Source organism: Peromyscus californicus, unplaced genomic scaffold (assembly GCF_007827085.1).
Source record: "Peromyscus californicus insignis strain IS unplaced genomic scaffold, ASM782708v3 Scaffold_4__1_contigs__length_199733344, whole genome shotgun sequence".
Lineage (NCBI taxonomy): Eukaryota > Metazoa > Chordata > Mammalia > Rodentia > Cricetidae > Peromyscus > Peromyscus californicus.
The window spans coordinates 48,887,877-48,912,810 of record NW_026294562.1 but is presented as its reverse complement, the minus strand read 5'-3'; the positions used below and the strand labels follow the sequence as shown (position 1 = coordinate 48,912,810).

Below are 24,934 nucleotides of genomic sequence, written 5' to 3'. Positions count from 1 at the left end.
TAATTTTTATGCACATTTATGTATGAAGAAATTTTCTAATAGAAAATTTTATTTATTTATTTATTTATTTATTTTTTGGTTTTTTTTTTATTTTGCAATACAATTCAGTTATACATATCAGCCACGGATTCCCTTGTTCTCCCCCCTCCCATCCCCCTCATCTTTCCCCCAGGCCCCTCCCCCCATTCCCATCTCCTCCAGGGCAAAGCCTTCCCCACAGACTGAGATCAACCTGGTAGACTCAGTCCAGGCAGGTCCAGTCCCCTCCTCCCAGGCCGAGCCAAGCAATCCTGCATAGGCCCCAGGTTTCAAACAGCCAACTCATGCAATGAGCACAGGACCTGGTCCCACTGCCTGGATGCCTCCCAAACAGATCAAACCAATCAACTGTCTCACCCATTCAGAGGGTCTGATCCAGTGGGGACCCCTCAGCCATTGGTAAAAGTGGGCACAGGCATCAGCTGGTAGAAACAAACATGAGAAGGTGCTACAAAACCTAAATACCAGTAATGAATTGAATTGATTTTCATTTTACTTAATTTATATTTAAATATTATCCTTATTATGTCACACTCATGAATAAAATTGTCTCATAGAACAATTTACAAATGAATGTCCTGTGGATGGAGAGGGATAAATACATCATCAGAGTCATGTCCAATCAACAAAGTCAGTTCTGAAAAGAAAATACAGCACTGGTATAAAGCTTAGTATTCAGGGAATTGACTGTGCATTAGATTAAAATCTATACTAGTTATTAGTTGTGAGACATTCAGTATAACTTGATTCCCTGAATTTTATTTTATCTGTCGGTAAAACATAATTTACTTGGTCTTTTTTTATCAAGCTCAAATTACTGAGTATTAAATGAATTAGTGCATATGCAAGTATGATGCAAAATTTCAAGTCCTGATGAGTGATGATCAGCTGCAACATAATTATTAAAATTATTGTGTGGTATCTGTGTTGGTGTAGAAAAAGGAGTTGTTAACAAATGGTTGTACTCTGATAAATTTACATCTTAACATGTATTTTCCTATATCCTAAGTCTACTCAAAGTTGTTTACTCCAGTATTTCTCTATCCTTTCTCTCTCAGGTAGATATCTATAGCAAACAATTTGCTTTATTTCTTCATTGCAGAACAATTTTTCCTTGTGCTGAAAGAATCTCATTTTACATGGGACTTACTTTACTGTTGTTGTTGTCTATCACCTTCTTGTCTCTCCACATGTGATTGCAAAATATGGATCTTAAATTAACTGTTTTGTTAATGCATAGCCTACCTAATAAGATGAGCCTCAGTTTTTATTTATACTTTAGCCTTTTCTGTTTTAGAATGGTTAATGTATTTACACTAGTCCCAGTTTCATTGTCAGTTTAATCACTAAACAGTTCTTTCTATCACATAAAACAACATAATTGCAAGTGTCTGGGGTTTTAATGGGGACTCTTTGTGGACCATTTTATTAATGGCTGACATGCATATATGAATAAAATATAGATAATTACCTTTATAGTTAGAGTTGTTGAAGCTGAGCTGTCTTCAGGGATCATATAGCCTTCTTTATAATTGTGTATATTAATCAAAAGAGAAAATTGAAATATTAATATATCAAAATAACTATATGAATTTGTCTTAAGTCATATCTCCAGAAATTATTAATAGTTTAAATTAATACTTATGAGCCAGTTTCCTCATAAATGATTGATAGCTATTTTAAAAAGAGAATATTTATGTACAGAGAAAGAGAGATAGATAGAGAGAGAGAGACAGGCAGACAGACAGACAGACAGATAAGACATATAACCTTATTTTATATAAATAAAATAATTCAGACTATGATTATATTATTCATATGAAGTATGAGTTAAAAAGTCAAGTCATGTGTATAATACATGTAATTAAATGGAACAATTTTGTTCATCCATCACCTCTCATGAGATGAGCTTAGACTTGAAATGGTTAAAATGGATAGACACAGGGGTATGTCTATCATCTTAGCACTTGGGAGGCAGAAGCAGGGGGATCAGAAGTTTAAGATCATCTTTGCTACATAACAAGGACAAGTCCAGCCCAGGATACATAAGACCCTTTGTCAAACATCCAAAAAAGCTAAAATACAATTAATGCTGTCCCCAGAAGTTAATCAAGTGTAACTTTGTGTTGGCAATTCTATTATTTTCTACTTCAGTTCTCTTTTATTTGAAGCAACACAAGAAGTCTTATTTTAAAAGATTTTTCTATTTTAAGATTAAAAATTAAGAATAGATAAAAAGTAAGGCACTGAATTTGAAGGTGATGAGATAAGGAAGTATATATAGGAGAGTTTAGAGGGAGGAGAGAGAAGTGAGAAATAATGTAATTAGGTAATCATCTCAAAATTAAAGAAAAAAGAATAAAACTTAAATCCATGTCTAACTTATTTTCAAGTCTGTACCTGTAATCACTATGATGGCAGCTTTCCTAGGTGAATACTAATTCAGGTGAGACAATGAGTAAATAAATAAAAAGGAGAATCTAGTAATGAGCTAAGTAGGTTCATTACAATTCTTTCAGAGTCAGTGGATGTAGTGAAACACCATTTTGGGGGCAATATATCCCTTTAATAACATGTCAGAAACTACAGGCTTATTAAAATTAAGAAGCCTGTATTCAGGTCTTATAGATATTGTGATCTCTTTTTTTTCTGTGCATTTTGAAATTATTTATCAGTGAGTTCTGTTTCTTCATCTGTGGATAGAAATTATAAACTTATCTCTAATACAATATCACAGAATTGGATATGTTTTGTCTGCTTGGAGTTTCAGACTCACCACAAAATATTTGAGTAAAGTCCATTGAGTATCCTAAATGTTTTGGAGTTCACTTGGATGAATGTAAAACAAAAGATCTCTGGTCAGAGTCTTATCTCTTTAAAGTATTACCATGTGAGGCTATGATAATATTTCAAAGGCCAGTTTGGGGAGCTAGGTGAAAACTGTACAAACATGGAATTCTCTCAGGGAACAGACTCCCTCTGAGCGAAGCAATTTTTCCTCACTCCACTTATCCAGCAATTAAAATTCAAGGAAGATCATATTTTTATGTTGAGTGGCACATAAGTTCATTAGTAGCAACTGCTATTATTTCTGTTTTGTGTCTTGAACTTTCTAATTTGCCATTTTACACATGAACGGTGTAGTTAATCAATTTACATGAGCATATTGTAGATATTTTAATAACCTTCAATATTTATTTTTCTATGTTTTTATTAATTTATTTTTATTCTTTCTATGACAGATAGTATTATTAACCCACTGGGTACTGATTATTTGGATTTAAAGAATTCATTGTTGTCACTTTCATGCTTATGATTGATATTGAAGTATGACAAAGGTATCAGAGATGGGAAATTGAATGTTTTCGTAAGTCAATTCAAACTTTTGGTTTAGAGCTGTAGTTAAAATACGATTTTTTTCTATCATGACTTAACTTTCCTTAACACACACTGTTACCACAATATGTATATTGTACCAAGATGAATTGTTCTTGAGCTAGCCAATATTCACTATGGAACAAAATTCAAAGATATCCACATGCTTAGACACAGGAGTTAGATTTTGCTGCAGGAACATCTTCATCTAAAATGATGGTCACTTCATTTCTTTGGCATCTGCCTCACCCAATTATTCACCCTTCCACAAATTTTATGATGTTTCAATGGTCTCTGGAAAATTGAGCCCCAGTGTTCCATAGCAATATCCCACTCACTAATGAAAATTTGTAGTTCCATTTTTACTTTTTCATGTTTAAATATGTTTTTATTGAAATAAAATTATATCACTTTCTCTGCTTCTCTCCATCCAAGAGCTCTAAGATCCTCTTCTTCAAATTCTTCAAACACTAGCCACAGCTCTCAAGCTTCTTAGCTCTTTTATTTGATTGTTAGTGTTATTAATATGTAACAATATATTTAAGAAAGGCAAATTCTCATTTTCCAAGCAGTTGCTGGTTGCCTGTAGTTCTTAGTCTAAGAGTGTGACCCCACAAAATTTTCTCTCTTCTTTCTACTTTAACATGTCTACTGGAGTTACTATTTCCCTGTCTTGTTTCTTTATCCATTTCTAGGACTGCTTTACTGCAGATATCCTGGCATTCTGGTTTTACAATTTTCTGCCTCCTCTTTCCTGATGTTCACTGATTCATAGGTACAGGAACTGTGGTGTAGAGGCATCTAGGTGTGGGGAGTGGGAGTGCTGATATCACAACAATCTGTTGGACTCTGGATTGTAGCTAGTATTTTGTGTGTGTGATGGTCTCTATAAGCAGCAAAGACAGGTTAATTGTGTTAGCTACACTATTCTGTGATGTAAGACTATGATTTACAATGTAGTAAGGTATTATGCTATCAAAAATGGCTGTAGTAGATTCTTTTCAAGATTTATGCTATCAATAGCTCTGAGAAGTTGGTTAGGTTTTAAGTACTAAGCATGAATTCTCCCCTGTTGAGTAGGCATTAATTCCAATTAGTTAGCTGTTGGTTACCACCAACATGAGATTGGCAATTCTTACACTTTTATGGATATCTTGCCATGCTGGTAATTGCCATGGTTCATAGCTGTTGAAGCTGGGTAGGACTTTTTAATTGTTTCCTTTCCTTATCAGCTTGCATAGTATTCTCTGGAATCATGAAAGCTAGACTTCAAGGAAAGGTAAGATTCTTTTAGGTCCAAATCAACTGAGTCCTATGAATTAAGTGCACAGGGTTGTCAATAACAAGCACCTACTCTTAACTCCTGAGAGGCATCTAAGGGCTGCTGCATTGATATTCAATACTGTTTTAGGAGTGACTGGGACTACTCTGACCAACCATTCAGAGATTTGAAGTTTTCATTGTAGAGGTCTTTAACCTCCTTGGTTAGGTTAATCCAAAGATATTTTATTGTCTTTGATGGTATAATAAATGGGACTAGCTCATGGGAACAGAAGGTTCCATACAAACTTCCAAAGGAGAGAAACAACCAATAATACCACCCAAACATGATGCCTATGAACCACATCAATGATCAGTATGCCTCAATAACCCTATGGGTAATGGAGGTACACATACCTGGGTGGTAACCAACAGCTCTCTAATTGAACTTAAGACCCATTCAACAAAAGGAATACTATCATTGGTTCTGGAATTTACCTAACTCATCATTGCCAGTAAAATCATGTTTATTTGAGGAGAATATACAACCACTAACTTACTAGCCCAGCATAATCCCTAACAACAATCTATAAACATTTGTCTTTATATCCATAGATTACTGTGATATACATTCCTCATCAAGGAATCTTCTCCGTGCTATAGACAGAGACCACTACAAAAAACCACAACCAACCAATATGCTAAACTGTGGAGTCCAGTCCCAATGGAAACATCTAAACAACATTGCTAGAACAAAGGCTCAGGGAACATTGCAGAAGAAGGAGTAGAAAGACTGAATGAACAAGAGGATCATGAACTTTCCCTTGAGTTTTTAGTCTTCTAGTAATATCAAAAGATCTACCCATATAATCTTACAAACATGATGGCCCAAATGTCCATTGAACAAGGAGGATACCAACAAGCTTTCCAACCTGCATGAGGTAAGTTCCATGAGGCCTCAACACACAAAGAACTACATGCAAGTAAATAAAGCTGGGAAAATGAGAGATGGCCCTCCTTAGAGAAGGCCACACAAATTGGTAGTCAAGTACCAAAGAATCAACCCTAAAAACTGACATACAACTAACATTATACATACTGTGTATATATATATATATATATATATATATATATATATATATATATATATACACACACACACAAACACATATACATATGAAATAACAAGTGATGAAAATGAAGCCATGAATTTGAAGAATGGGGCAGAGTTCAAATGAGGGTTTATAGGGAGGAAAGAGGATGGAGAATTATTGTAATTGAAATAAAATAAAAATAAAAATAGATGGGATGGTGACCATGATCACGTTTTTAATCTGTTTTTGGTGCATAGACATGCTACTGAGTTCTGTAAATTGCTTTGTATACTGCCACTTTGTTGAAACTTTTGACTGTTTCTAAAATTTTTCTGGTGGAATTTTTAGGATCTCTTATGTATAATATATTCTCATCTGCAAATGGTGATAATTTGACATCTTCTTTTCCAATTTATATCACTTTAATTTCCCTTCCTTGCAAAATTATTACAGACAGTGCTTCTAGCACTATATTGAAAATGAACTGGGATAGTGGAAAGTAATGTCGCATTCCTGATTTTAATGGGATTGCTTCAAGGGTTTTTTCATTTAGGGTATTATTGGCTTTGAGTTTCTCACATAGAACCTTTTTTATGTTGAGATAAGCTCTATGCAGCCCTACTCTCTCCAGTACATTTATCACGAAAGCATGTTGAATTTTATCAAATGTTTTTTCTGCATCTATTGAAATGATCATATGATTTTTGTCTTTAAGTCCATGTTATTATTCATATTAATTATATTTATTGACTAACTTATGTAGAAACATCCCTGAATATCAGAGGTAAAGTAAACTCCACTGTGATGGATGATCTTTTTATTTATTTATTTACTTATTTATTTATTTATTTTCCTTTTTCTTTAAGAAATTTTCTACTCACTCCACATACTATCCACAGATCCCCCCTCCTCCCTCCTCCTATCCCCCAGCCCTCTTTCCCAAGCCACCCCACATCCCCACATGCCCCAAATCGAGGTTCCCCATGGGGAGTCAGCAGAGCCCAGCACACTGAGCCTAGGCAGATCCAAGCCCCTTCCCACTGCACCAAGGCTGTATTTTAACATGTACTTGTATTTGATCTGGTAGTATTTTATTAAGAATTTGTGTTGTATATTTATTAGCGATATTTGTCTGCCTTTTTCTGTTGCTGTTATGTCTTTACCTGCTTTGTCTATTAATGTAATACTGGGAGCTTGGGAGTGATCATTATGCTTCTCTTATTTTGTAGAGTTTAAAATGATTGGTTGTAATTCTTTTTTGAAAGTCTAGTAGAATCAGCTGTGAATCTTCTGGGTCTGGAACATTTAAAATCAAAAGTCTTTTATTACTGGTTCAATTACTTCCTTTCTCATGGGTGTGTTTATATTCCTGTCTCTTCATAGTTTTACTTTCGTTGTTTGGGTGAATTGAGAAATTCATCCATTTCTTGAGATTTTTCAGCTTAATGGAGGACAACTTCTAAAAATTTTCCTTTGTAACTCTCTAGAAATATTTTTTGTTTATTGTAATGTTTGCCTGCTCATTTCAGATTCTGCTAATTTTGGGTTATTAGAGTTTTACATTATCATCAGAACCACCAGCTCCCCAATAATGACCCAGACTTATTAATTATGAAAGCTTGGCCTTAGCAAAGGCTTCTCTCCCTAGCTCTTATAGCTTAAATCAATGAATATTTGTATTAATTTAAATTTTACTATATTTCTTTTACCTCTCCCATTTTATATGTCCTACTTGTTTCACATCTTGATGGCTTCCATGTATGCTTTGAATATTCTACAACATTTTCCACTTTTTTTTTCTAAATAAAAAGGAAAGGTTTTGCCGGGCGGTGGTGGCGCACGCCTTTAATCCCAGCACTCGGGAGGCAGAGCCAGGCGGATCTCTGTGAGTTCGAGGCCAACCTGGGCTACCAAGTGAGTTCCAGGAAAGGCGCAAAGCTACACAGAGAAACCCTGTCTCGAAAAAACAAAACAAAACAAAACAAAAAAGGAAAGGTTTTAACTCTAACATAATAAAACTATATACAATAAGAACAATTATCAGGTAAGAATTACATTCACAATGTCCACTCCATTTGTATTTGGCATATTCAGAGAAAATACTTTATTATCTACCCTATCTTTATGAATCTAAAGTTTTATATTTAAACCATCATCTATCATAACTTGTAATACCATCCTAAAAATATCATTTTAGACTTTAAAACATTTTCTTAGATAAACAACTTAAGCTTTTATGTCTCTGAACCTTAGGAACTTTACATCTCTTTTTTTTTATTTTGCAATACAATTCAGTTCTACATATCAGCCACAGATTCCCTTGTTCTCCCCCCTCCCGCCCCCTCACCTTCCCCCCAGCCCATCCCCCATTCCCACCTCCTCCAGGGCAAAGCCTCCCCCACGGACTGAGATCAACCTGGTAGACTCAGTCCAGGCAGGTCTAGTCCCCTCCTCCCAGGCCGAGCCAAGTGACCCTGCATAGGCCCCAGGTTTTAAACAGCCAACTCATGCAATGAGCACAGGACCCAGTCCCACTGACTGGATGCCTCCCAAACAGATCAAGCCAATCAACTGTCTCACCCATTCAGAGGGTCTGATCCAGTTGGGGACCCCTCAGCCATTGGTAGTTCATGTGTTTCCATTCGTTTGGCTATTTGTCCCTGTGCTTTATCTAACCTTGGTCTCAATAATTCTTGCTCATATAAACCCTTCTCTTTCTCACTAATTGGACTCCCAGAGCTCCACCTGGGGCCTAGCCATGGATCTCTGCATCCAGATCCCTCAGTCGTTGGATGGGGTTTCTGGCAAGACAATTAGGGTGTTTGGAACTTTACATCTCTTAATAAACTTCTTTTTTGAATTTGATAACAAAGAAAATGATATAACTATCTAGTCTTCAACTCCCATCAGAGACACAAGAAGAATAAAATATTACATGAGTAAACAGTAAGTGCAAAGCAAACAACTTCCAAACCTGTAGAAATGACAGAGACAACTAGTTACCTGGACAGTCACCCAAGATTCCTCTGCAATGTTGGATCATCCATCTTCATCCTTCAGGCTTAGATTATCTGACAAACTTTTCTGTGAGCAAGAATTTTGAAGGACTCTCCTACTTGGTCTTGGCAAAGTTTGGCAGTAGCTTCTTTTGTGTCCAATCTGTGCTTGCTGTGTCTGTGTCTCAGGGTGTAGCTGGAGTTTTCTCTTCAGGTCCCACCAAGCCCTGGCAGTCCCTTAGCCCACTTATAAAATAAACATACAGACGCTTATATTATTTAAACTGCTTGGCCATTAGCTCAAGCCTATCATTTCTAGCTCTTACTCTTATATTCAACCCATTTCTATTAATGTATACTTTACCACATGGCTCGTGGCTTACTGGTCCCTTACATCTTCTTTGTCCTGGCAGTAGCTGCAGGCAGTCTCTCCCTTCCTTTCCTGTAGATATTCTAGGCCTGTAGCCAATTTGAATGCACCAACAATGCTGAGAAACATTAGGTGACTGTCCAGGCTGCCAGCTGTCTCTGTCTACTCTTTCAAGATTCCCGAAAGTTGCTTGCATCCATCTTCCATTTCTCAGGTACCATTATATTCCTTCTCAGGTCTTTGATGGGATTGAAGACTAGCAGTTATAGTTACAACTTAGTATATATATCTTAGATAGAACATATTAAGTATTAGATTCAGATTCTTTAGGATAGGACATCTTTTGGAATGATCTTTGTAACATACCATTTACCTATGCTCTAGACTTCTCTGGATTTTAGTATGTGTTTCCTGCTTGATATTGTTCTCATTGATTGTAGTTTCATCTTTTCTAGGTCATTATCCTTCATTACTCCTGGACAATATTTGATAACCATTCCTTTGTATATAGTCTTGTATTAAGTTAGAACCTTCTTATTTAGACAAAAGGGGGAGATGTAGTGGGTAGCCATTCCAGCTTTGATCTGGAAGTTCCAACCCCCATTGAGGCTTCGGTAACTGTCACGCCTACAAGGCAGGGCCAAGAGAGGTCCCTGAAGACCCAAGATCCAGATGCTCCATGCTCTCTTGGTTCCTGGACCCTGGATGCTAGAGGTAGACCGAGCAGAGTTCTCCAGAGAACACTGCTGGACTGCGCTACACCTTCCCCAGACCCTGCAACCTACCTATCCCTTCATTTGTAAGTTACGCCACTAATAAACCTCCCTTTTAACTATGTGGAGTGGCCTTAATAATTTCACCAATATCAGGGGGCCACTCTTTGTCCAATCTGAGCTCTTGGTGTATTGGCACTGGTGGATTCTGTGTCTCCAAGAACTGCTCATAGTCCCAACAGAACTGGCAGATTCTGTGTCTCAGGGAGCCTCTGAGATTGTAGGGGAATGGGTGGGTTTGTGGTAGGGAGTGGGTCTTGTAGATTTCAGGGTCCAGTGGGTGGTGTTGGTTGGGAGGCCTGTCTGCCAGGGTCTTCCCTGCTGGCCTGCAACTGGGGCAGTGATGGGTGTGGGTGGGGGGACATGGATTGAGCCCCAGGGCCTAGGTTCTAGAAGTAAGACTCTCTGGGTGAGAGAAGAGTCACTAATCTCTTGGTCCAGTCAGAGCTTGTGGATTCTGTGTCTCAGGGAGCCACTGAGGTCACAAGGGGGTGGGTGAATTTGGGGTAGGGAGTGGTTATTGTAGATTGTAGGGTCCATTGGGGGGCGGTGTTGGTCAGGAAGACTGCCTGCAGAAGTCTTCCCTGCTGACCTTAAGATGAGTTTCTTATACATAACAGATAGGAAATTTTTTTTAACTCATTAGACTATTCTATGTCTTTTGATTAGAGAGTTGAGGTTATTAATATTTATAGTTGTTATTGAAATGTATGCGTAGAGTGCAGTCATTTTGATGTTCTATGCTTGTTTGAATTCTTAGTTGTGTTTTATTACTATATTATGGCTGTGTTTATTTTCTTTCTAGAGCCTTCTAGAAGAGCTTATTCTTCTCTTCAGTTTGGGAGTTTATGAAGTTTTTAGGTAGTTGTAAAATTGAAAAATTTTCCTTCATTTTCATGATGGCAGATAGTTTTGCTGGGAAAAAGAGTCTAAGATGGTAGTAGTAGTCTATGGTCTTTTTGTTACCATTTGTCTTTTGAGAGCTTAACTTCTTTGTTTATTTGTTTGTTTATTTATTTGTTGATTGTTTTAAATCAAGACCAATGTTTTACCTCCCTCCACTCCTCCTAGTCCATTTCCCTTCTTTTCCCTTTGTCTACCCCACCCCTCATCCACTCCTTCTCCATTCCTACTTAGAAAAGTGTAGACCACAAAGATATGATATATCAAATTGCAGTAGGATTAAGCATCTCCCTTCCCATTAAGGCTGGACAAGGCAACCTAGGATGAGGAATAAGGTCCCCAAAACCAGAAAAAAGAGTCAGAAACAGCCCCTGTTCCCACTGTTAGGAATCACACAACAAGACCAGGCTACACAATTGTAACACATATGCAGATCGGTCACATGCAGGCTTCCTGGGTGTCAGTTTATTCTCTGTGAGACACCATGAGACTAGATGAGTTGATTATGTGGGTTTTCTTCTAGTGTCCTAGACTTCTCTGTCTCTGTCAATCCTTCCTCCCTTCCTTCCACAGATTCACCGTGGTCCACCTAATGTTTGAATGTGGGTCTCTACATCTATTTCCATCAGTTTCTAGATAAAGCCTCTCTGATGACCAATTGGCTAGGCCCCAATCTATGAGTACAGCAGAATATTGTTAGGCATCATTTCATTTACTTTTCTTTGCCGGTACTGTTTGGTTCTATGCTAGACCTCTGAGTCATCCAGGCACTGGGAACTGGCACTCCAGGAAGTGTCAGGGGTGGGCTCACTCTCAGTGTCATGGGTCTCAGGCTGGACCAGTCAATAGAGGGACACCCCTGACATCCCTATGCCACCTTTACCCCAGCACATTCCAGAGGCAGGACAGACTGTAGGTCAAAGTTTATGTGGCTAGTTTGGTGTCCTAATTGCTAGTTTGAAGTGTTTCTTGGTCACAGGGGATGGCCAATTCAAGCTATGTATTCCCTGTTACTTGGCATCTTAGCATCTTAGCTAGAGTCATCTTTGCAGGTTCCAGGGAATTTCTCTTGCACTAGGTTTCTATCTGACCCTGAGATTTCCCCCATTTCCAGTCATTTCTTTCAGTACTCTAGCCATACATCTCTCTCCCATCTGATTGCTCATGTTCCAATTCCCACCTCCCACAGTCCACCCACAAAATCCATTCTATTTCTTCTTCCCAGGGAAATATGGGTGTCCCTTTTGGGCTTTCCTTGTTACCTAGCATCTCTGGGGCTATGGATTGTACCATGGTTATTATCCTTTACAGCTAATATCCACTTATAGGTAAGTACATACCATGTTTGTCTTTCTGGGTATGGGTTACCTCACTCAGCATGATTTCTTTCCAGTTACATTTATTTGCCTATGAATTTCACTGTGTTGTTTTTAACAGTTGAGCAATATCCATTTTGTAAATGTGCCACATTTTCTTTATCCATTATTTGGTGGTGGGGCATTTAGATTGTTTCTAGGTTTTGGTTATCATGAATAAAGCTGCTGTGAAGACAGCTGAACAAGTGTCCTTGTGGTATGACTAAGTATCCTTTGGGTATATGCCCAGAGTGGTATAGCTGGTTCTAGAGGTAGATCTATTCCAAAGTTTCTGAAAAAAAGATGATATTGATTTCCAAAGTGGCTGTACAAATTTGCACTCCCACCAGCAATAGAGGAGTGTTCCCCTTGCTTCACATCCTCTCCAACATAAGCTGTCATTAATGTTTTTGATCTTAGCCATTCTGACAGGTATAAGATGGAATCACAGAGCCATTTGATTTGCATTTCCCTGATAGCTAAGAATATTGAAGATTTATTTAAGTGTTTCTTGGTCATTTGAGATTCTTCTGTTGATAATTCTGTTTAGATCTGTACTCCATTTTGTTAATTGAACTATTTGGGGTTCTGATGTCCAGTTTCTTGAGTTCTTTATATAATTTAGAGATCTGCCCTCTGTCAGATGTGGTGTTGGTGAAGATATTTTTCCATTATGTTGGCTGCCATTTGTCTTACTGTTGGTGTTCTTTGCCTTACAGAAGCTTTATATTTTCATGAGGTCCCATTTTTTAAATTATCAATCTTAGTGTTTATATCATTGGTGCCTGTTCAGGAAAGTGTCTCCTGTGGCAATGCATTCAAGGTTATTTCCCAATTTCTCCTCTACTAGGTTCAATGTTTTTGGATCTATGTTGAGGTCTTTGATACAGTTGGACTTGGGTTTTCTGCATTTATTCATTGCAGTTCTCTTGATAATAACCAGGAGTTGGAAACAACATAGATTTCCCTCAACAGAAGAATGGATAAAGAAAACGTGATACATTTACACAACAGAATATTACTTAGCTGTTAGGAAAATTACATCATAAAATTTGCAAGCAAATGGATGGAACTAGAGTGAGGTAACCCAGATCCAGAAGATAAATATGATATGTTTCTACATATATGTGGATATTAGCCATTAAATGAATGTATTTTTTTGTTTTGAAATAAGGGTTGGCCTAGAGGTATACCATTGGCAATCTCAGGACACAGCTTCAATAGAACAGGTTCTGGGAGTTTTTGGCCTTCAGAATCTCATACCTCATTCTTCACAATAAATCTTCTATATGTATATCTATATATTCTAGTGGTTATTTTAATCTGGAGATAGTTTACTATATATTATACATTCATATATACAGCATGAACTTCCTCAATTTCAGTTTTATTTTTATTTTTTGGCAATAGGACTGAAGTTAGGGCTTTGCAAAACACTAGACAAATGATCTATCATACAGTCTCATCATGAACCCAAGAAATACTTTAATGCTCAGTATAATAGTTCTTAAAGTAAAAATTTATCTTAGTGAGACAACCTGTGCCCCCATACCACCGTCCATGGCAGCCCCAGTTGCAGGACAGCAGGTGAGACTCCTGCAGGCAGGTCTGATCACCACCATGCCCACTGGACCCTGTAACCTACAAGCCCCACTTCACCCCCACAAAACCACCCATTCTCCAAACCACAGCTGCTCCCTGAGACATAGAATCCACCAGCTACAGCTCTGATTAGACCAAGAGCTCCACTTGGACTAAGAGTGGCTCCCTGAGACACAGACACCATGTGCACCGATTAGAGAAAGAGATGGGTAGATACCAATGCAAGAATACATTCAACAACAGAAACAGAAATATTGCACCACCAGAACCTAGTGGCTCTGCATCAGCAAAACCTAAACATCACAACATAGAAGAAGCAAAAGTAAATGACCTTAAAATGACTTTAAGAAGATGCTAGAGGCTTTTAAAGAGAGAATGAAAAATTCCCTTAAAGAAATTGAGGAAAAGACAAAGAAAAATAGGAAGAAATCAATAAATCCCTTAAAGAAAACCAAGAAAAAGCAATTAAACAGGTGAAGGAAAGAGTTCAAGATGGAAAAATTGAAATAGAAACAATGAAGAGGACACAAACCTGGGGAAATCTGGAAATAGAAAATATGAGTAAATGAACAGGAATTACAGATGTAAGCATAACCAACAGAAAACAAGAGATGGAAGAGAGAATCTCTGGTGTGGAGGATACCATAGAGAAAAAAGATTCATCAGTCAAAGAAAACACTAAAGCCAAAACAATCACAACACAAAACATCCAGGAAATCTGGGACATCATGAAAAGACCAAACCTATGAATAATAGGAATAGAAGAAGGAGAAGAATACCAACTCTAAGGTACAAAAAATATATTAAGCAAAATCATAGAAGAAAAGTTTCCCAACCGAAAGAAGGAAATGCCTATGAAGATACAAGAAGGTTACAGAACACCAAATAGACTGGACCCAAAAAAGAACTTGCTATATAATAATCAAATCACTAAATATACAGAATAAAGAAAATATATTAAGAGCTACAAAGGAAAAAGACCAAGTGACTTATAAAGAGTGACCCATCAGAATCACACCTGACTTCTCAGTGGAGACACTAAAAGACAGAAGATCCTGAACAGACATTATGGAGACACTAAGATACCATAGATACCAGCCCAGACTATTATACCCAGCAACATTCTCAATTGCCATAGATGGAGTAACAAAATATTCAATGATAAAACCAGATTTAAACAGTATCTATCCACAAATGCAGTCCTACAGAAAGCACTAGAAGGAAAAATCCAACACAAGGAAGTTAGATGCATCCATGAAAACACAGACAATAGATAATCCCACACAAATAAATCCCAAATAAGCAAAAAACACAACACTACCAGCAAAAAATAACAAGAATTAACCATCACTGGTAATTGATATCCCTTAATATCAATGGGCTAATTTGCCTATTAAAAGACACAGGAGTGGATATGAAAACAGAATCTGTCCTTCTGCTGCATACAAGAAACACACCTCAAATTCAAAGACAGACAGTACCTCAGAGTAAAGAGCTAGGAAAAATCTTTCCAAACAGATGGACTTAAGAACAAAGCAGGCATAGCTATCCTAATATCTAACAAAATAGACTTCAAATTAAAATTAATCAGAAGAGATCAGGAAGGATATTACATATTCACCACAGGAAAAATCCATCAAGATGAAGTCTCAATTCTGAACATTTATGCTCCAAATACAAGGGTACCTACATATGTGAAAGAAATATTACTAAAGCTTAAATCACACATCAAACCCCACATATTAATAGTAAGAGATTTCAACTCCTCACTCTTACCAATGGACAGGTCTGTCAAACAGTAACGTAACAGAGAAATACTGAAACTAACAGAGGTTAAGACTCAAATGGACTTCATAAACATCTGCAGAACATTCCAGCCAAACACAAGAGAATGTACTTTCTTTTCAGCACCCCGTGCAACATTCTCTAAAACTGACCACATATTAAGTCACAAAACAAATCTCAACAGATACAAAAAAATTGGAATAACCTCCTGTATTTTATTGGACCACCATGCCTTAAAGTTAGATTTCAACAACAACAAAAATTACAGAAAGTCTACAAACTCATGGAAACTGAATAATGATCAACTGAATCACCAGTGGGTCAAGGAAGAAATAAAGAAATAAAGAAATTAAAGACACTCTGTGTCTGCTTCCATCAGTCATTGGATGAGAGTTCTAGCACAAAAGTTAGGGTGTTTGGCCATCCGAACACCAGAGTAGGTCAGGTCAGGCTTTCTCTTGACCATTGCCAGTGGTCTATTCCAATGACTTATGGAAATGGATGCAGAGATCCATGGCCAGGCCCCAGGTGGAGCTCTGGGAGTCCAATCAGTGAGAAAGAGGGATTGTATGAGGGAGAATTGTTGAGACCAAGGTTGGATAAAGCACAGGGACAAATAGCCAAACTAGTGGAAACACATGAACTATGAACCAATAGCTGAGGAGTCCCCAACTGGATCAGGCCCTCTGGATAAGTGAGACAGTTGATTAGCTTGAACTGTTTGGGAGGCTCCCAGGCAGTGGGACCAGGACCTGTCCTCAGTGCATGAGCTGGATGTTTGGAAACTGAGGCCTATGCTGGGACACTTTGCTCCACCTGGGTGAAGGGAAGAGGCGACTGGACCTGCTTGGACTGAATCTACCAGGCTGAGCTGAATCCCCAGGGAAGTCCTTGCCCTGGAGGAGATGGGAATGGGGGGTGGGCTTGTGGGAGGGTGGGGGGTGGCAGGAGGAGGGAGGACAGGGAAATCCGTGGGTGATATGTAAAATTAAATTAAATTATAAAATAAAAAAGAAATCCCATAGCTAAAACTGAAAAAAAAAAAAGAAATTAAAGACACACCTGAAAGCTCTAGAAGAAAAGGAAGTAAATTCACCTAAGAGAAATATACACGAGGAAATTAATCAAATTGAGAGCTGAAATCAATGAAATAACAACAAAGAGAGCAATACAAAGAATCAATAAAACAGTTTTTTCTTTGAGAAACTTAATGAGATAGACAAGCACTTACCCAAACTAACCAAAAGACAGAGCGAGAGAGAGCATTCAAATTAATAAAACCAGAAATGAAAAAAGAGATATAACAACAAACAAAAAGGAAATCCAGAGAACCATCAGGTCATATTTTAAAAACCTGTACTCCACAAAATTGGAAAATCTAAAAGAAATGGACAATTTTCTGGATAGGTACCATATAACGAAGTTAAATCAAGACCAGATAAACAATTTAAATAGACCTATAACCCCAAAGGAAATAGAAATAGTCATTAAAAGTTTCCCAACAAAAAAGGGCCCAGGACCAGATGGTTTTAGCACAGAATTCTACCAGATTTTCAAAGAAGAGGCAACACCAATGCTCTTCAAATTTTCACACATAATAGAAACAGAAGGACCATTACCAAACTCCTTTTATGAGTCTACAGTTACTCTGATACTCAAATCACACAAAGATGCAACAAAGAAAGAGAATTACAGACCAATCTCTCTCATGAACATTGATGCAAAAATACTCAATAAAATATTGGCAAACCAAATCCAAGACCACATCAAAAAATTATCCACCATGACCAAGTAGGCTTCATCCCAGAGATGCAAGGGTGGCTCAGCATATGAAAATCTGTCGTTGTAATACACCATACAAACAAACTGAAAGAAAAAACCCACATGATCTTCTCATTAGATGCTGTAAAAGCCTTTGACAAAATCCAACACCCCTTCATGATAAAGGTCATGGAAAGAACAGGAATAAAAGGAACATATCTAAATATAATAAAGGCAATTTGCAGCAAGCTGACAGCCAATATCAAATTAAATGGAGAGAAAGTCAAAGGAATTCCACTAAAATCAGGAACAAGATAAGTCTATCCATTCTCCCCATATTTATTTAATATAGGACTTGAAGTCCTAGTTAGAACAATAAGACAACAAAAGGAGATCAAGAGGATACAAATTGGAAAAGAAGAAGTCAAACTTTCACTATTTGCTAACGATATGATAGTATATGTAAGTGACCCCAAAAATTCTACCAGGGAACTCCTACAGCTGATAAACTCCTTCAGTAATGTGGCAGGATACAAGATTAACTCAAAAAAATCAGTAGCCCTCCTACATACAAATGATAAATGGGCTGTGAAAGAAATCATAGAAACACCACCCTTCACAATAGCCACAAATAATATAAACCACCTTGGGGTAACTCTAACTAAGCAAGTGAAAGACCCATATGACAAGAACTTTAAATCTCTGAAGAAACAAATTAAAGAAGATATCAGAAAATGGAAAGATTTTCTATGCTTGTGGATAGGTAGGATTAACATAGTAAAAATGGCAATCTTACCAAAAGCAATATACAGATTCAATGCAATCCCCATCAAAATCCCAACACAATTCTTCACAGACTTGGAAAGAAAAATACTCAACTTCATATGGAAAAAAAACCCAGGATAGCTAAAATAATCCTGTATAATAAAGTCACCTCTGGAGGCATCATGATCCCAGACCTCAAGCTCTATTATAGATCTATATTAATAAAAACAGCTTGGAATTGGCATAAAAACCAACTTGTGGACCAATGAAATCGAATTGAACATCCTGATATTAATCAACACTCCTGTGAACATCTGGTTTTTTACAAAGTCAAAACTGTACAATGGAAAAAAAAGCTTCTTCAACAAATGGTGCTGGCATAACTGGATGTCAACATGTAGAAGATTGCAAATATATCCATATATCACAATGCAGAAAACTCAAATGCAAGTGGATAAAAGTCCTCAGCAAAATCCAGCTACACTGAACCAGATAGAGGAGAAAGTAGAAAGTAGCCTAGAAAGCATTGGCATAGGAGACTACTTCCTGAATATGACACCAGTAGCATACACATGGAGAGCAACAATTAATTAATGGGATCTCCTGAAACTGAGAGGCTTTGAAAGGAAAAAGACATGGTCAATAAGACAAAACCACAGCCTACAGAATGAGAAAAGATCTTCACCAACCCCACATCTGACAGAGGGCTGATTTCCAAAATATATAAAGAACTCAAGAAACTAGACATCAAAATACCTAACAATCCAATTTAAAAAATGGGTACAGATCTAAACAGAATTTTCAACAGAAGAATCCCAAATGACTAATAGACATTGAAGGAATTGCTCAACATCCTCAGTCATCAGGGAAATACAAATCAAAACGACTCTGATATACCATCTTACAGCTGTCAGAATGGCTAAGGTCAAAAACACTGATAATAGCTTATGTTGGAAAGGATGCAGAGCAAGGGGAACAATCCTCTGCTATTGGTGGGAGCACAAACTTGTACAACCACTTTGGAAATCAGTATGGCATTTTCTCAGAAAATTGGGAAACAGTCTACCAGCTATACCATTCTTGGGCATGTACCCAAGGAATGCTCAATCTGACAACAAGGACACTTGTTCAACTATGTTCATAGCAGCATTATTTGTAATAGCCAGGACCTGGAAACAACCTAGATGCCCCTCAACTAAAGAATGGATAAAGAAAATGTGGTACATATACACAATGGAGTGCTACTCAGTTGTAAAAAACCATGATATCATGAAATTTGCAGGTACATAAATGGAACTAGAAAATATCTTCCTGAGTGAAATAACTCAGACTCAGAAGACTGATGGTGTTTACTCACTCATAAGTGGATACTAGATGTAAAGCAAAGGATCATCAAACTACAACTCACAATTCCAGAAAAGCTAGGAAACAAGGAGGACACTAAGAGGTTTGTACAGATCACCTTGTGAATGGAAGACAGAAGAGATTCCCATGAGTAAACTGATGATGAGGGGGGCAATAGAGAGTAGGATACGGGGGATCAGAACATGAGGGAGCAGATGGTTGAGCTGGAACAGAGATGGAGTGAGAGAGCAGTGAAAGAGACGTCTTGATAGAGAGAGATATTATGGGGTAAGGGAGAAATCTGATGCTAGGGAAATTCCCAATAATCAACAAGGACAACCCCACATTACACTACTAGCAATAGTGGTGACAGTGCCTGAACTGACCTACCCTCTTAATCAGATTGATGAATACCCCAACTGTGTAGCTGAGGTTTTCTCTAGTCCTGCCCAGCTCCACAGACCCCACAGCCGCTTATAAAATAATCACTCAGAAGCTTATATTAATTAAAACTGCTTGACCATTAGCTCAGGCCTACCACTGACTAGCTCTTACATTTAAATTCAGCTCATTTCTGTTAATCTATACGTTGCCACGTTTTATGTGGCTTTACTTGTGTGCCATTACATGCTGCTCCCTGGACAGCGGGCTGGCGTCTCCTGACTCAGCTTTCCTCCCCAGAATTCTCCTTTCTGCTTATCCCGCCTATACCATACTTCCTGCCTGGCTCCTGGCCAATCAATGTTTTATTTATCAACCAAATCAGAGTAACACACATTATCAACATACAGAAAGACATCCCCAGCCCAATTGTCATCATAGATTCTTCATCCAGTAACTGATGGAAGCAGATGCAGAGATCTACAACTAAGCACCAGGCCAAGCTCTCGGAGTCTAGTCAAAGAGGGAGGAGAGATTATATGAGCAAGGGGTGTCAAGATCATGATTTGGAAATCTACAGAGACAACTGAACTATGCTAGTGGAAACTCAACGAACGTTAGACTGACAGCTTTGGAACCTGCATAGGACTGGACTGGACCCTCTGCATAAGGGAGACAGTTGTATAGCTGGGTCTGTTTGAGGGGCCCTGGCAGTGTGATCAGGATCTATCCCTGCTTCATGAGATGGCTTTCTGTATCCCATTACCTATGGTCAGACATCTTACTCACTCCTGATGAAGTGGGAAGGGGTTTGGTCCTGTCTCAACTGAATGTACCAGGTTTAACTGTCCCTCCATGGGAGAACTTACCCTGTTGGAGGTGGGGTTGAGGGTGGGTGGGTGAGGGGAAGGTGGGAGTGGTGTGATTGGGAGGAGACATGAGAGGAGGATCTGTGGTTGGTATATAAAATGAATAAAAATATTTAAAAACATTATTTATAGCTTTATATGTGAAACAAATATAAAATCCTGTAAGATTGCAAAATATGTATGGTGAATTTCACAATAGTCATTAATCACAAATTCTACCACTCTCTAGCACTTTTTTTGCTTAATAAATAAATAAATATATATATTTGCTTATTGTTCTACATGAACAATTTTTTTGTGTAATAGTGACAATATTACCATTCAAAATGATAGCATGGATTAATAAGTAATTTATTGATTTTTTTGTGGATACTAAAACAGAAATTGAATATTATTAGAAAAGCTGATGAAATACGAATAAGTTTGGAATTAGTTATTTACCAGTATTGGGATCACTAAAAAATCTACCAAATCAGTATAATATGGCAGTGTTATTCAAGACAGAGTGAGGGAAGTTTGCAAACATTTTACATTATTTTTGCAAATTTAAACTTGGTCCAATATGAGAACATTAATGTACTCATTTTGTAGTACATTAGAAAATGTAGGACATTAGAAAACATGTCACTTTTACTATAAACTTGGGCACAAAGAAATATTTCTACTGCACTCCCATATCTCCACTAATATTAACATAAACCTCATATGATATTTAATCACAGTTTTATCAATCTTGAACTGATGTGTCTAATTTTATAGAACTTCCTCAATTCACTTATTAATGTAGGAAGTATTTGTGTCTCTATATGAAAGACAATATATGGATTACTGAAGATAAAACTTTGAACAAATCATATCTAGCTTCTGTCAAAGAGTTTCAATTCAAGCCTAGGAAGAGTGATTAATTTATGAACAAAAATTACAAAGATTGTATATTGACCAGAGTTATAAAATGTAAATCAGATGAAGAAAAGAGGAACCACTTGTGTTTTGAATATCATGCAGAAGTTCATGGATGCCTCCAAGATATGTTTCCAAGCAGACATCATTTAATTAACAAAATAAGATGATGATGGAGTTAGTTTGTGCAAAGACAACTGCAAATGGTAAGAGTCTAAGCCAGAAGTATGCTTAAAGTTGTTCACGAATAGAAAGAATTTAGTGTGAGTGAATTGGGCAGAATGGGTAGGAGAGTTAAGAGATTATATACACAAACTCTTTAAAGTAATGCTATTAGCCATTTCAAAATTCCAGACAAACTATTGTTATTTTGAATGGCATGCTATTGTCTTTGTTTTAGCAAATGTGAAAGGAGAGTAATTGTATGCTTAAGGATAAAAATGACTCAGTTTTTCCCCTTTTCAAATACTTTACTTTAAAGTTTTATCATGTGAAAATGTTTTATTACCAAATAACTCAAATAGATTAAATATTTCTTATTTATTTATTATGATTTCATAACTATTAACATATCCTAAGAACAAGCATGTAGTTCATCAAATATAATTTATATATAAGCCATGATATATTTTTAGTCTTATGTTTTTATTATTTTATAAACTTATTGTAAAACCCTTGTAAATACATGTAAACATCATATACCAAATTTAACCAGACCCAAGGTCTATGTGCACATACATTCATCAGATAAAGGAAAGAATGAGATTATTAGGTGTAGTTCTTTTTTTAAGTATTCCAAATGATCATTAACATTTAAGTAATCAAAGACAATAAGTCAACCAATGTACACCACTAAGGTTCTAAACCTACGCATAGCTTTGACCTTTGAACAACCCTCTTAACTGCATTTTTAACTTCTTTGTTCCTCATGCTGTAGACCACAGGATTCAGCATGGGGATGACCATGGTGTAGAACACAGAGACAAATTTATCTGTGTCCATGGAATGACTAGAACTTGGCTTTAAGTACATTATGGTGACAGTCCCATAAAATGTGAAAACTGCAGTGAGGTGAGAAGCACATGTGGAGAAAGCCTTCTGGTATCCCTCATTTGAATGCATCTTCAAAATGTTCATAAATATGAGTAGGTAGGAAATCAAGATAACAAGAAAAGCAAACATAATGTGAAAGCTAGACATAAGAATAAGAATCATCTCATTCATGTGCTTATCAGAGCAAGCCAGAACCCTCACTGCTGGAATATCACAGAAGAAGTGATTAATCACATTGAATACACAGAAATGGAGGCTGAAGGTGTCCCCTGTTTGTATAGAAGCATTCAAAATGCCAAAAGCATAGGAGCCAATGGCCAGATAAGTACACACACCTTTTGTCATGGTGGTAGTATAATGTAAGGGTTTACACACTGCTGCATAACGATCATATGCCATTGAGGCTAACAGGTAGCTATCCACTGTGGCAAAGAACACGAAGAAGAACATCTGAACAGCACAGGCGTTGTAGGAAATTGCATTGTTTCCTGTAAGGAGTGCAGTCATGACCTTTGGAGTGACTGTTGAGGAAGAACCAAAGTCTACCAAGGACAGATTACTGAGGAAGAAGTACATGGGGGTGTGGAGATGAGCATCTAGCAAAATCAGAAGGATCATTGCAAGATTCCCAACCAAAGTGAAGACATAGATAAATGTGAACATCATAAAGAGAAAAACATGAAACCCTGGTACTTTGGTTAGTCCCAGGAGGAAGAATTCACTCACATCTGTGTTGTTCTTCATGACTGTTTTCTGAATCCACAGGATCTTCTTTGAAATGGACAAAAATAAAAGAACAAAGGTTCATATGCCTGGAACATTATATGAAGATATACATTTAGTCTCTTCAATCCTGTGAAGCTGATTAGTTATAATTTCCATATCTATATGAGCCTATAGCATCAAAGAGTTTGTGAGATTATATAAGTTTATACAAACTTTCAAAAGAGTACAGAATGTCAGATAAGTTAAGCATAACTTCCAAAATGTTCTATTTATGAATTTGAATTCACTTTAAGTTCATTCAGTTCATACTCAAGTATTACATTTGGTGTATACAGCTTAATGCTTGAAACTAAACTGTAGCATAATTCACAAATATTTGCATTTTATATACATTAAAATAAACGTGTCACTGCCTTCCAGTTCAACCAACAAAGGTGATTCTTAAAAGAATATATAGTATCAGATATAAAATGTATATTCTAGGAAAAGTTTATAAATATACATTTATCACCTTTCTTATTTACTTCTAGACATATTGGTTTGCATACAAGTTCTCTATCCATAAATAATGCATAGATTGCATTGGACCAATCTAAGTGATTCTTGTAAGATTTAAATGAGATAATGAATAGGAAAGGGCTGATAAGAAATAGCTGCATTATTAGAATAGAAGGTAACATTTTTTTCCTGGGTAGGAGAGGTAAGAGCCCAAAGCTTCAAGGTAGAGGTAAATTTTCAAGACAGGCAGCCTTGCTTGTGATTTTCCTCTACCCACATACTATATCCTCTCATCTCTCCTCTTCTTCTAGTATCCCCTTAATATTCCTTCATCTCCCATATAGGTGACCATGATAGCCATTCTCATGATCAACGAAAAACCAATTTGTCTTGAACTAATTCATTATTTGAATTTATATTTTAGCTTGTGTTTAAAGACTCCCTTTCAACAACCACTGTCCTTCATCCCTCCTCTCTTGTACCTGCTGCACTGTATTCCACATCTGACCATAAATTATTTACTTTTGTTACTATCTCACCCACAGAATAGCTTCAAGTATAAATGTTTGCAGAAGAAATATGAACTGTGATTCATGACATCTACTGTTTCCATTGGGCCCATCTAGACTACCCAGAACACTCACAACAACAAAATCAAGTTAAGGAACAAAGGCACTAGTACCTGGTCTTAGATTATGGATTTCTGGAGAGCCATTTGTCAAGTTATTAAGACAAGTCTGAAAAATATATTTGAAAATTATGTATATATTTAGATTATGGAAACAGAGAAATTACACATCACTCAATTCATAATTGTATTACAAATAGTGTTGTATAAAGAAATATTAATTTTTACATGGTCATTTTGTTATATTTTAAGAATGAGATTACAATATAGTTAAAACATTTCTCCTTCCCTTTCCTTCCTCCAAACCATCTCCAATAACCCTCTCCATTCTTGTTCAAATTCATGGCCTGATAAATACTGTATATTTTACTCATTTATCAGAATAAGGAAGGAGATACTGAATATGAACATATACATGTAAAAAATATAAACATATAAATATTTATACACATGTTTA

The 24,934-nt window shown here is 36.9% G+C and overlaps 1 protein-coding gene across 1 annotated transcript; it reads right to left on the bottom strand.

The window, feature by feature from the left end:
* Positions 1–18,581: 18,581 nt before the first annotated feature.
* On the bottom strand, positions 18,582–23,369 carry LOC128094377 (olfactory receptor 5B2-like; the record flags this gene model as incomplete). The annotated part of the gene is made up of 2 exons (XM_052712725.1): positions 22,456–23,369; positions 18,582–18,594 (listed from the first exon to the last, which is right to left on the bottom strand). Coding segments are annotated over exons 1-2 (927 nt in total), but the record flags the coding sequence as incomplete, so codon positions are not given.
* Positions 23,370–24,934: the final 1,565 nt, after the last annotated feature.